Genomic DNA, 14012 nt, shown 5'->3' with positions numbered 1-14012 from the left:
AAGGCCTGTCTCGACCCTTGCAGAAAACAAGACATTAGAGGGTGTCGTCCAACATAAACACCCCCCACAAGCACATGCTTAGCAGAGATAGCCCCACGTAGACTTTAAGAGTGGCAGGGGCTGTCCCCATTGAAAACTGACTCTGCAGAATCTCCAGTGTTAGAGATACAAGGCAATGATTTGGGTCTAGGTTGTATTCTGTGCACCAAAATGCAAAAATTTTCCACTTAAGAGCATAGAAGGGGCTCTGGATGTCAGCTGAGAGACCAGAACACATTAACACACTTTGCTGAGGGGCCACACCCAAAACCTCCATATGTCTGGGTAAGGGTGCCAAATCATACACTCAGCCTGAGTTAACAGGTTGGGCCAGAGGGGTACCTTTTAAAGAGGGCTGACTAACACACTGATCAAGTCCGAGAACCATATTTGAGTGGGCCAGAATGGGGCTACCAACAACAGCTCCCTTGTCTGCCCACACTCTGAGCAGAACCACTGGAATAAGGCAGGGAAAAAATCAGGGGAAAAGCATAGAGTCTGGACCTAGAGCATTGCTGGGCAAGAGCGTCCACTCCCAGAGGTGATGGAGAAGACAGGGAGAACCAGAGCGGGCAGTGGGTAGTTGCGCTTAAACCTAACAAATCTACTTCCACTCGGCCGAACCTCTGCCATATCAGACTCCACTCTCTGGATAAGCATTCATTCCAAAGTATGAGACCAAAGTCATGCTGTTCGTCCTGACCCGTATGTGATAGCCCTTCAGTTTGGCCGAGAATCTTTGATTGCCAGGAACACTGCCAGCATTTCCAAACAATTTATGTACCAGCCACAATTCTCCTCTGTCCACACACCAAAGACTGGATGTCTCTGATAGACTGCCCCCTAACCTGTAAAGAATGCATCTGTCGTGATTTATGATGACAACTCTCCCCTATCTGGACTCCCTGGTGAAGGAGAGCCTTCATTTACGATCATAGAGCTCGAAAGTCTCTGCGTGTGATCTTGACTCTGTGGGGACAGTGGCAATATGGCGAAATTCCTTGGCCCTCGATCCATCACTGAAATGGCCTCATTTGGAGCAAGCCCATCTGAACCACAGGATTATGCTGCTGCCATAAGACCCATCAGTCTGCAACATAAGTCTACATGACTAAACATCCTGTTCTGAAGTGGCTCAGGCAACTTTGTAATGACTGAACACACATAGGAGACAGTCATGCCACATTGTGCAAGAATCTAAGTCTACGCCTAGAAAAGTCATCCGCTTATGGGGCAGACGTACACTCTTTTGAAGGTTCACATGAAGTCCCAGTCTCCTCAAATTATTGAGAACCAGGTCTCGATTAGCCACTGCTGAAGCCTGTGATTGGACAAATATGAGCAAACTTTCCATGTAATTAAAAATCTGTAAGATCTGGATCCGTAACAGGGCCAGAGCTGTGTCCATATATTCTGTCTGAGGAGGTAGGGCCGACCTGAGTGGAAGGATTATCAATTCACTTGCTGCTTGAACTGAGGTGCAACAGCAATCTTTCACAAAAGCATACAAGCTGGGACTTTGTTTTACACCAGAAGTAGGATGCTCATCGAGAGCTCTGCTTAAAATCACATGAGGCGCAAACTGCAGGGAGACAATTAAGATTGAACTGGATTAAGACTTCGGTTGTGGACTGGAAATCGAATGACGAGCCTCCTGGATAGGCCACAATTTGGCATTAGGTGACAGGGTCCACGTAACTATCCTCTAATGCTTGCAGGCGGCCCAGCGATAGAGAGAAATTGAGAAATGTACCATTCTCCATGTGCTCAGGCTTGTTCCGGCAGCTCAGAAGGAACCCCACTTGTGTGGTGCCTCGTCAGCCGCAGAGAAGAAAGATGAGCCTTTAGCGTAAAACTTTTAAACTCTGGCTACCACAGTGTTGACAGCCATATAGGCGTTAAGAGCCACCTTGGCATGCTAAAGGCATGGTGTCCACTATGAAATAGCGTACAACACATTCTTATACATTAGTTTCCTTCTGAGCGATGCTATCAATACTGGCCAATAGAGTGGTTTTATGGTATAAAAGCTTCAGATATTTGTTACACCGTAGGTTCTCATAGTGATGGCTATGCAGCTCAAGTAAATCTATGACAGGGAACCTATGTTTGAAAATAAAAAACCCAGAAGGGATGATTGACTTTTTACCATTATCATATATAAATTCAGATAAATATTAAGGCACATTTCAAACTATAATTGTAACTATCATAAAAGTGAAACTGACATAGTCATAGATCTTCACACTGACAGTGTTTGTGTTCTGCGTATTTAAGCGGCAACTCTAGTAAATAAATCAACCAAGTGAAGCTATAAATGACTAAAATCATCTGGATTCAGTCAGATTTACTAAACAAAAAAGTTGTCTGTACTTAACTTGTACTTTGATAGAAGTATAATTTTCTCAACAAAAGTTTAATCAAGGTCTATTTTACAAAATATTGTGTTGATAAAGGTTTACAGTGCATTTTCAGCAAACAGTGAAACTCTTCTTGCAGCTGCTGTTCATTTCTGCTGCTGTGTAACCTTTGAATTCTGTAAGATGTAAGGTGCCAATATGAACACATGGAAAAGGCCGAAGTGTCACCAATATTTCATCAGTGTCTAATTTTAAATACCTGTTTCTCTGTCCTCTGAGCTGCAGCTGATACAGTGTTGTGGTTTTTATGTTCATCCATCGTACACAGCACACATATACATTTCTGATCAGTGCGACAGAAAACCTCAAGGATCTTCTCATGTTTCTGGCAGATCATCTCCTGCAGTTGTCCAGTGGCATCAGTCACTTTGTGACTCTTTCCTTTAAAGAAACTGTTGTGTTGTTCAAGGTGATTTTGACAGTAAGAGTTCAGACACATCAGACAGGACTTGACGGCTTTGTATTTTCTTCCAGTACAGACGTCACACTGCACATCTCCAGCTCCAGCGTAACAGTCAGCAGGAAGTTTGGTCTTCTTCAGTTTCTCCACCATTTCAGCCAAGATGGTGTTTCTAGCTAAAGCAGGTCTTGGATTGAAGGTCTGTCTGCACTGAGGGCAGCTGTAGACTCTCATCTGATCCTCCTGATCCCAGCAGCCTGTAATACAGCTCTTACAGTAACTGTGTCCACAGGGAATGGTCACTGGATCCTTTAGGAGATCCAGACACACTGGACACGTGAACTCCTTCTGATCCACTGAAATTCTGGCTTCTGCCATTTTACTGCATGAATACAGACACACAACAGCTCAACTACACTTTAGTTGATCCCTTCCTGAACTAATGAGTTGAAATTAGTTGAAGTTTCCTGGGTTTGTGTTTGTGTAACATGTGTAAAAACAGGTTTGTCTGCAAGTCTGTAAAGGAGGTTCCTCATTCCTGCTTCTGCTGAGTCTAGTTTCGACACACCTTTTATCAACACTAGGAATGGTGAAGTCTGATAATGAAATGTCTACTATATGTCAGTCTCAGACAAATACTCAAAGAACACCAAAAAGAGAACAGAAAAGCAAGACAACAGCTTTAAATACTGTATTAATACTGCATCCTAATTACTACACCTTTACTGCAGGACTAAAGTTCTTTCATGATCACACTGATGGATCTATTCTCTCAATCTTCAGCAGGCTGGCCAGGGCCACCACTCAGCCATCATCAACTAATCCAGCTCCCCAAAGGTTGTCTCTAGCTCATTCAGGAAATGTTTTTACTCTAGCCTCCAGAACACGAAACGGTCCATTATACAGGGGATGCAATAAATTTTGGTGAGGGTGGGGGGGTTTGTTCTATCCTGTCTGTTTCATTCTTTCATGTGTGTGTATATGTATGTATGTCCACTAATGTAGCAGCTTATATTCTTATGCTCAGCTGAATGCATAAATTGTATTGTCCATTTCTGTGTCTCCTGCTTTGTTGGGGGTTATTTCATATGTGTTATTTGTGTAGCAGCAGTATTTCTTATATGTTACATGCTCACAGCAGCATGTTGTGGATGTATTGGCAGTAGCAAATCTCAGTACTTGCTCTGCTGCAGCAGTGTAGCAGATCTATATACATTATAATGTGTTAGCATTGTTTTACATGCTTGTTGTTACCTGTTTGTTTACTTGCTCAAAGCTTTATTTAAAAAGACACTTTTTGGTATTATTAGTTTTTTTGTGTATGTTTTTTTTTTCCTTTCTTACATTGTACTTATTGATAAAGAAATAAGAGATGTTTTGTATTTGATTAAGGAGGGAGTGAAATTACAGAAATGAAAATATTAACCAAAGTGTTACAAATAAAACATTGCGTTTAGTTCTGTTTTGTTGTTATTATTGTGTCAAAAACAGTCAATAATTAGTTCTGTTATCAGTTATTGGTTTTCAGGCCCATAAACATGCAAATAATCTGTATTGGTGTCAGTTATAAAAGATCAATATTGATCATTCTCTAATTATTTTTATTTGCAGGTCCTTGCTGGCTGCTTGTATCCAGCCCTTTTGGAGGATGACAGTCTGCCATTAGATGTTAAACAAAGAGCCGAAAGTCTCCTTAGGGAATGCGATGGTGGAAGCATAGGTAAGCATTTGTCCCTGCACAGAAAATATACTGGCATACCTTGCTGTTTTAATACATTTAGCACTAGAACTGCCAGGGGTCGCTGTATACCTAAAACTGCCATGAGGGTAAATTTTACCCACGCGCAAACAAGTGTTTTGATATGGCTAAAGATCATTTTATTTCACGGTATTATGCCACTGTCTTGATAAAGAAGTGTCTAGTGTCATAAAAATTATTGTCTAGTCAGTTATATTTTTGTCCTGTTGTTTTATGTTCAATGATTGTTATGCAGGCTACAGTCAGTTTTCATGACAGTCAATATAAGATAAACAGGACTGCACTGACAAAGAGAATTAAGTAGCTACATAATTGAGTGGTGTAATATTAGAATTCATTGTCATTATTCAATAAATTAAGACAATTCATGACAATTCATTTAAATTACTAAAATAGCCCATTAACAATAATGTGTAATAATAATTCACCACACTGCATAGGATGATGCGGTGACAAATTCAAGTGCACAGCTTCACCTAATGAATGATTGATTTGTTTACTTATATCATTTATAATTTGAATAAGAGAACAACACAAATAAACTTTGGGTAATAAAAAAAATGGTTGTATTCATTACATAGATCAGAATTTTTTTTTTTTTTCAGGAAACGGCCAGACTAGAATAAATACTGTGGTAAAAAAAAAAAACAGCATATGCTGGTAGGTATGTTTTGATGCTGGTTTAAGCTGGCCCTTTGCTGGTTTATGCTGGTCATGTTGCTGGTCACGGACCAGCATAAACCAGCAAAAGACGAGCTTAAACCAGCACCAAAACATACCTAACCAGCATCCCAGCATCAAAACATACCTACCAGCATATGCTGGTTTTCTCACCAGGGTAGCAACACAGTAGCGAACAATAAACAATAGAAATTGCAAAACAAAACCTAAATAAATAATCCTAAGTTTGAACACTATGAGCAACATAAGGCTAAAACATCTAAATATGAGATCGCTGTCAGATGAGTACATAATCTGTTATGTACATTTGCAGGTATGGGTAAAATTTACCCCGTGGCGGTTCTAGTGAAAATGTTTTCTCATTATAACAGCATCATCATTTCCATCTGAAAGCTTACAGTTGTGACAGTTGAGCATTTAAATGGTCAGAAAACTAACATTTACTCCACTTCAAATTTTACTGTCGAATGTTGGAATTTTTAAAACTGAATATTAGCTCTTAGTTTCAATGGTTTGAATTTTTTACAGTGTGGACAGGTCTGTTCAAATATTCATTATTATATATGAATTGCTTGAGTTTTAATGCTGAAGTATTACATGTGTATGTGATATTCATGTGTTGACAATCTCTTCAGGTTCATATACAGAGTCGGGTGGAATCGCCAAAATCAAACACTGCGTGTCCCAGTTTATTACAAGGAGAGACAGAGGAGTTCCTTCCTCACCTGACAACATCTTCATCAAGTCTGGCTCACAGACGGCTCTCATGGTTTAATCAACAAAATTTGTCATACGAATACTTTCCTTTGAAAATGTATAGTTGGACATAGTACATCTTCATTCCAGACTGAGTAAATATTTTCTTTGTAGATTATGCTGAAGCTGCTGATTCGTAGTGAGGACTCGTGTCGGACTGGTGTGCTCATACCTGTACCCACATATGCTACATTTACTCTGGCTCTGGAGGAGCAGGGAGCCGCCATCATACCGTACCATCTGTGTGAGGAAGAGGGCTGGACACTGCAGGTGGAGGAGCTTCACAGGGCACTACAAGAAGCTAGAAAGATCTGCAATCCAGTAGCACTTTATATCTGCAACCCAGGGAATCCAACAGGTACAGCAATAGATAATAATATCTCTATTATTCTGAAAAATCTCTGCAGTCTGGCTTGGTTAAAGCCTGCCTTCTTTGTCCTATCTAATAACAGACATGATACTGTACATTCTTCACTTACCACTGTTATTATTCCTTTATCTCTTAAAGGGGTCATTGGATGCTAAGTTCACTTTTTCATGTTGTTTGAACATTAATGTGTGTTGGCAGTGTATGTACAAATCTACCCTATAATGATAAAAATCCATGCAGCGGTTTTTATTTAATCTGTAAAAATAATATCCCCTTTTTCAAATCGAGCCGTTCTCAGATGCCTGTCGTTGTGGCGTCACACCGACAGATGCCGCTCCCACGATAGTTGGGGGCTGACTCTGGACTCTTAACTATACTCATTCTACTTGACTTAAGTGTGACCTTTGATACTATTTCTCATAAAATCTCATAGAGAGATGGGCTTCTATTGGAATTTTAGCTGGTTTAGATCCTGTCTCTCTGGTCATACTCAGTTTGTTCAATTTTAAAATTGTAGATCATATTTTTCATCTGTTACCACTGGTGTTCCTCAGGGCTCTGTCTTGGACTCTCTTTTTATTATTTACTATCTACTGCATGGTTATATTTTTTATGAAATTTGGAATTTATTTTCATTACTGTGCAGGGCAAGAGTTTAGGTGTCATCCTTAATAGTAGCCTATCCTTTAAAGCACACGTTAATAATATCACTGTTTATAATTCCATCTAAGAAATAATTTCCATGTCTTACATCTACTACTAGTGCCGTTCTTGTGCATGCCTTTGTCACATCACATATTGATTATTGTAATGCTCTCCTCTTTGGTGTCCCTCTGAAACCTCTTAACAAACTTTAGTTGGGTCAGAACTCTACCTTGAGTGTTTTAAAGTGCACCTATAATAATAAAAAAGGAAAGCAGCTTTTTTTTTTTAATAATTGATGGATGAATGTTGCTTTAAATATCAGGTCACTTACAGGGCAGGAAGTCCATAGAAGAAGTGATCCGGTTCGCTGCAGAAGAAAGACTCTTTATATTGGCTGATGAGGTGAGTTTATCTCAGGTACTGTAAGAGCTCTCTGTCAATAAAATAAAAATCTTTCCAAAACTCTAGATTGGGGGTGTCCTTTCCTACTCCTGGAGGGTCACTGTGACGAGTCGACTGCCTCCCCCCCTTATTGTCAGCTGCACCCCGTCGGTAATCGCCGCCCTTCACCAGGCTCCCGACGGGAGTGGGCGTGTGGGAGGAGGAGGGGCGCTGAAACATCCAGGTCTGGCGGCGTGTGATGGGGCACACCTGATGTGAATGAAGCCTCATCACCGCCGCTGTTAAAATGCCGAGCGCGCCTCTCCTCAGGAGACCGGTCTCTTCCCCGTGCATGCACGCTGGTGTCCTCGTGGGTCCAGGAAGGGGTGAAGAGGGAACCAGCGCCGCAGGACGAGTTGCCGGACCCCGTGGGTTCGGATGAGGACCGCACCCGTGACGGCTGACGGGCCAAGATGCCGGGCCGTGATATCCCCCAGAAGCGCCACGTAGGTGGAGGAGGACGATGCCGCTAGAGAAGCCGCCACCCCTCGCACCCCGGACCTGAGTGGGGAGCGCGTGCGGCCGCCGGACTCCGCCCCTTACCTGGACCCTTCCCTTCGGAACACTACCCCTCCTTCACGGAACCCGTCACATCGAGGACACCAGATCCCCCTTTTTCTTTTGGACACTTTTTCCCCCTTTTTGGACACTTTCTGTTTTATTGTTTAATAAAAGCCTCTCCGAGGCCTGACGTCACACCCACTGTGTCTGTCGCTTTGCTCCGCCCCCGTGACAGTCACCTTCCAGCAGAGTTTACCCTCCTGTCAACCCTTAACCCTAAAATTAACTATATCTAATGAACTACAGCCCAGAGGGTGTAGAACAAAAGTTCAAAGACCAAATAGTCCATATCTGAGAAAGGAAGCAGAGTGTAAAAGAGGACAAGTCCATCTGCTGGTTGAACATGCTGGTCGTGCTGGTTCTGTTACCAGCCAGATGATAGGGCATAGTACGGGACTTTTCAATTCCGGAAAACTTACAGAGCTGTTTCATAAGGGCCGATTCAAAATTCCGACCCTGGTCGGAATGAATACGCCTTGGAACCCCGAACCTAAAAAAACACTCTGTGGCCAAAGCTTGCACTACAGTCTCGGGCCGCTGGTCCTTAGTCGGAACAGCCAGTGTGTACTTACTGAACACATCTGTTAAAACTAAAAAAGTCTCGTGTCCAGAACAGGAAGGCTTAAGCATTATAAAATCAATAGCCAATATCTCATTCAGTCTAGACACCAAAACATGCTGATATAGCTGATATAACGTGACCCAAATACTTCACTTCCCTTTTGAAAAAGGCACACTTGCTTAGCTTCACCTTAAGTCCTTCCCGTACTAGCCGACTCAAAATCATCTCCAAACACTCCAAATGTTGAGCTACAGAGGTGAAAAATATCACCACATCATCCAGATATAAAAGCAAGGATTGGCACTGTTGATCCCCGAACGACCTTTCCATTAACCGCTGAAAGGTGCCAGGGGCATTACATAAACCAAACGGCAAATGGTTCCACTCGAAGAGCCTAAAATGTGTACAAAAGGCTGTCTTAAAATGGTCTTTCTCTGTTACGGGAACCTGATTATAACCACTGGCCAGATCAAGTGTTGAGAACCAGCAAGCACCACTCAAGGAGTCCAAAGACTCATCAATCCTAGGCAAAGGAAATGCATCTTTCCTAGTTCTAGAATTAAGTTGACGGTAGTCGACGCACAGCCCATTCTTTTTAACCAGAACAATTGGTGAAGCGTATGGGCTATATTTATATGGGCTTTCACCATTTCATACTCTGATGGGGGAATTCACCGAAAACGCTGCCGAACCGCTGTCTCATCTACCAAAGGGATATCATGGGAAATCAATTTGGTACACCCCAAGTCTCCATCCCCGATAGTAAACACTGACTGAAACTTATAAAGTACAGCCCTTACCTGGCTTTGTTCTACCTTAGACGAACTCGACAGATCTATCGCCCTGACCTGCTCCTGGATAGTGGATGCCACTTCAGCATTCTGAGCATTCACCACAGCCACAACGGGCAGAATCTCAATAAAACCTGTGGGTGAGCTTACTACAGAAACATTATTCAACGTACCAATCATGGAACGAGGATACAGCATGACATTGGTGTCAATGTCATAACAGTGTTGTAATGCCTGAGATACACAATGTGGGGCTTTTGACACATCCGGTAAATCAAAAAGGGAAGGGCCATGTTGACCAAAGAGCTCCTGTTAGGAGTTGTTTCAGAACATTCATTCCAAGAACCCCCGGAACCTGATCACACAAGCCACCAGGAGGATCTTTGACAACAAGCACCCCACAATTTTAAACAACTTGGCCGCAAAGCTCAATATCCAACTCCAAGTGACTGAGATAAGGGATAGATAGGCCATTAGCAGCCCAAAGCTGCAACCACTGACATGACCTAAGTCGCTCCTGACCCCATGGTTCAAAATGCTGTAAAAAACAGCTTTCTGTAATGGTGGAGACCATCGAGCCTGTATCAACCAATCAAGGCACCAGGACTCCACCTACAGACACAACAAGATGAGGGCAGGAGGACATTAAACAAGATTCAGGCATAAAACTTTTTGGCAAAACTGAGCCAATAGAATTCCCAACCGAACTGTGGCTCTGCAGCCCGGCAGGCACTAGTTTTCCGACTGTGCAGAAGTGGACACTAAAATTTGGAGCATGCGGGGGAACCCGTTCCCCATCGCACTGGCAAAATGGCCTGGCTTTTGACATCTTCTACAAATGATGGGCCCAGTATGAGGAGCTCGACTACGCGTTTCTGGGGCTTGCAATCGGGGAAGGCTTTGCGTAAGCTGATTTAATTGCTCTTGTTGCACTTTCAACATTTCCCTCAGTTCACCCAATTCAGACATTTGAGATAAACTACGAGTTCCCACCCGCAAATCCTCATGAACTCCATACTGAATTCCACATGTCAACAGGACATGAACCCCCCGGCATCCCTTCCTGCTCCCACCAAAGGGCTTCACTCCGCACCTCTAACCAAGTGGAATCAGGCTGCCGGCGCACCAGCTGTTTCAACTCTCGTCTATCGTTAACGTGTTCAACGAATTGATCCAGAAGCACGGTTTCCATAATTATCATAGCATTTGATGATTGTTTAACATTCTCAGGAGGCTCATCAAGCTTAATTTAATAACAAGCTTAATTTTCCAAGGGGCGATAATAACAGCTGGTGCTCCAACCTGGTTTGCGTAAGAACAGTGATGCCACACCACACTGGATAACAAAACTGTATCCCGTGTTAAAATTCAACCAGCTCCCGCAATACCCCAAAGCACAAGCATTAAACTTACCTGAGAGTAAGCAGCATGTCGCACCGGGTATCTCGGTAGTCTGAGGCGGCACTAAACGAGTAAGATCGCATATGTTGCAAGATACTACTGACAGGCAACTAGCTAACCGGCTAAAACGAAAACACATACCTCTAATATCCACGGCAACAGAGGAAAGGGGCGGGCTATCGACCATGACGCATATCATGGGGCATAAACTGCAGGCTTATATACCATGACAGAACACTTATTCACTGGCTACATATTTAATGATTGTGATTTGTTTCTCTTCAGGTGTATCAGAGCTGTGTGTATGGAGACGATACTGAGTTTTATTCCTATAAGAAGGTGTTATCAGAAATGGACTCCAATATTTCCAGCACTGTAGAACTGGCCTCCTTCAATTCTGTCTCCAAGGGCTTCATGGGAGAGTGAGTAGCCTGTTGTGCTTGTGAATGTTATGAGCGACCCCTATTGCATCTGTCGGTTTTCTTCTTCTTCCCCAACATGAACGGTACATAGGAAAATGATGAAATTTGGCATACTTATAGTGGTGACACTGACCAACAATAATCTGACCAAATTTGGGGTCTCTAAGACAAACTCTATAGCATCATCACCAGTTTAAAAATGTACTTTTCAAATGTTAATAACTTTTGAACCCTTTGCTGTAGAAAGACATTTATTACTTGAATCCTCTATAAATATAATCAAACCATATCATTCCCCATATTAGGTATACTCTAGATTTAAATTGAACTAATAATGGGAGCGGGCCAGTGAATTTGACAGTTGCACTTTTATGAAAATATCACCAAATTAAGTAAATTATGACAAATCTGTGTTAGTCCTCTACTCTGATCATTCTTTGTGTCCAGGTGTGGGTTTCGTGGTGGCTATGTGGAGCTGGTGAATCTTGACCCTGCGGTGATGAAACACGCTCATACGCTGTTTTCCACTAGGTCCTGCCCCCCTGTTGTTGGACAAATTGCACTTGACCTTATGGCAGATCCTCCAAAACCTGGTGATCCTTCATTCTCCACCTTCTCTGAGGTTGGTGTGCTTCATATTTGTACTTAAAGTGCTCTTATTATGATGTTTTATTGTTTAATGATTAAGCTAGACAACTAGCAGACAAGTTACACTGATAAAATATAGCAAATGAAACCTTTTTTTTTTTTTTTTTGAGTTTCAGTGAGAAAGCAGATTGTTTTTAAACTTTCTACCCGTGTAAAATGTACAAGGAAGAAATCTATGAATATAAAATCAAACACACTTCACAAAGGGTTTCAGGATTATTACAACATTAGAAAAACAGACAGATGTGATGATGCAGAGATAGCTGTGGCATTTTAAACACTCACCAAGTGGTCACATGTATTGGTACTGTCGACCTGATATAAAAGAACTGATAAAAGGTGAAAAAATATTGGTCAAATCTTATTATTGGTCTATCAGAGCTTCTTTATTTTGAATTTAACTAAATTAAATGAATCTTTTTTTATCAGGAGGTCCAATCAATTAAAAACACGATACGTAAAAACACTGGTCGAATTCAGGAGGTCTTTGCTGAGCTGCCGGGGATCAGCTGCCACCCACTGAAGGCTGGGGTTTTTGTCTTCCCCTGTCTACACTTCCCTCCAAAGGCAATAAAATGGGCCAAGGTGTGTATTCTGTGTATTGCACCAATCTGTAAATGACTTAATTAAAAGTGCTGTTGTTAATTAGAGGTCAGAGCAGATATCCATGACCTTATGAGAGGTTCTGGGTTCCCCAAAAAACCTTTCTGTGAACAGTTCCTAAAAGAACCATTTTGTCTTAGTGCAAAGAATATTTGAATAATCTGAAGAACTTTTTAAACTTAAAATAACCTTTTGTGTAATGAAAAGATTTGATGAAGGATAAAGGTTCTTTATGGAACCATCAATGGCTATAAAGAACCTTTATTTTTAAGAGTGTAAGTCGCTCAAGTAAATCAGCTAAAGGATGGATATGATGATGTGTTGTGTAATGGTGAAGTCACAAACCTTACGTTACCCCAATCGGGATGTTTTGGAATGACTGGTGCAATCAAGACCACGCAACAAATACTGAAACAGATCTATAGTGAGAAAAGTTCTGAAATTCATCCTCAGTGTTTTAAGTTTTAAAGCTACAGAAACCATCTGGTGGAGGTTGCTGATGCTAACGGAGGATCTACTACAGGATCTGCTCATTCCTGTGTATAATTATCAAGTGTTCATGAAAATCAGGTGTATTTGATTCGGGTTGGAGCTAGACTTTGCAGGAAGGCAGATTTTCAGAAACAGGACTGAGCACCTCTAATCTACAGGATACTAATTTCAAGGGTTCAGTTACTTTCTCCAGTCTCTACTGTGAATGATCACTCAGTGTCTTCAATAACAATTTGAGAAGCATAACAGTTTGTGCTTTAAGTTCAGTCAGGTTGTGTTTGTCTATGATTGTGATCAATATACTGCCACATTATAATCACTGCAGAAATCCAGGTCAAACTGTATATGTCAATACTTCTATGTGACTGGGAAAATCTCCCTGGGCAAACATAAAAATGCAGTTCAGAAAAACACGTTCTGGGACTATGTATTTGGAACTGATAACCACAGGTAAGGAATTGAGTGTTAGGCTTTATATGTGTAACACGGAGTGATTGACGAGAGACGAGCGGATCCACATGCAAGCTTTTATTGAAGGGACGAGACAGATACATGGTCGAGCGGGCAGGGTCAAACACCATAGCAGATAGGGATATCGTAGGCTAAGCACAATCGGAATCCGTGAATCAGGCGTAAGTCCAATCGGGAGCGAACAACGTCCGTGAAGGGAGATCCGAGAGAATAGTCAGACAGGCGAAAATCCAAAGGCAGGCGGCTAGACAGTCAAAAACGAGAAAACCAGGCAGGAGAACAAAAACCAGGAACTAAGAAACGCTAACTATGGAATACAAACAATAATCTAACAAACCGTGATTTTCATGGGGAAAGTCCAGGGTTTTTATAGTGAGCCTGATTGGCTACCGGAGGCAACGTAATGGGTGCGATGGGTGATGGGAATAGTAGTCCGGGGTGCAAAGCAACAGTCTGAATGTAATGATGGGGTGAGAGCGACCTCTGGTGGTGAGCGGACCACAGAGCACCGACCAGATTCGTGACATAGCCCCCCCCAGGAGCGGCTTCC

General features: G+C 42.1%; 2 protein-coding genes across 3 annotated transcripts in view; one reads left to right on the top strand and one right to left on the bottom strand.

The window, feature by feature from the left end:
- Nucleotides 1-3360, bottom strand: part of LOC127173276 (tripartite motif-containing protein 16-like) — a 100611-nt gene extending 97251 nt beyond the window's left edge. Inside the window, exon 1 of one of the 2 annotated variants that reach the window (XM_051123045.1) lies at nucleotides 2659-3360. In XM_051123045.1, the coding sequence (XP_050979002.1) occupies nucleotides 2659-3237 (579 nt within the window). In that variant the 5' untranslated portion in view covers nucleotides 3238-3360. The remainder of the gene's footprint in view (nucleotides 1-2658) is intronic. The other variant, XM_051123052.1, reaches the window with a different exon arrangement.
- LOC127173363 (alanine aminotransferase 2) overlaps nucleotides 1-14012 on the top strand; it is a 32886-nt gene that overhangs the window by 8820 nt on the left and 10054 nt on the right. Inside the window, exons 3-9 of the mRNA XM_051123199.1 lie at nucleotides 4471-4579; nucleotides 5935-6068; nucleotides 6170-6413; nucleotides 7393-7472; nucleotides 11112-11248; nucleotides 11696-11870; nucleotides 12326-12481. Coding sequence (XP_050979156.1) covers nucleotides 4471-4579; nucleotides 5935-6068; nucleotides 6170-6413; nucleotides 7393-7472; nucleotides 11112-11248; nucleotides 11696-11870; nucleotides 12326-12481 — 1035 coding nt within the window. The remainder of the gene's footprint in view (nucleotides 1-4470; nucleotides 4580-5934; nucleotides 6069-6169; nucleotides 6414-7392; nucleotides 7473-11111; nucleotides 11249-11695; nucleotides 11871-12325; nucleotides 12482-14012) is intronic.

Source organism: Labeo rohita, chromosome 2 (assembly GCF_022985175.1).
Source record: "Labeo rohita strain BAU-BD-2019 chromosome 2, IGBB_LRoh.1.0, whole genome shotgun sequence".
In the NCBI taxonomy this organism is placed as follows: domain Eukaryota; kingdom Metazoa; phylum Chordata; class Actinopteri; order Cypriniformes; family Cyprinidae; genus Labeo; species Labeo rohita.
The sequence above is the reverse complement of the archived record's forward strand: the minus strand, read 5'-3'. Positions and strand labels throughout refer to the sequence as shown.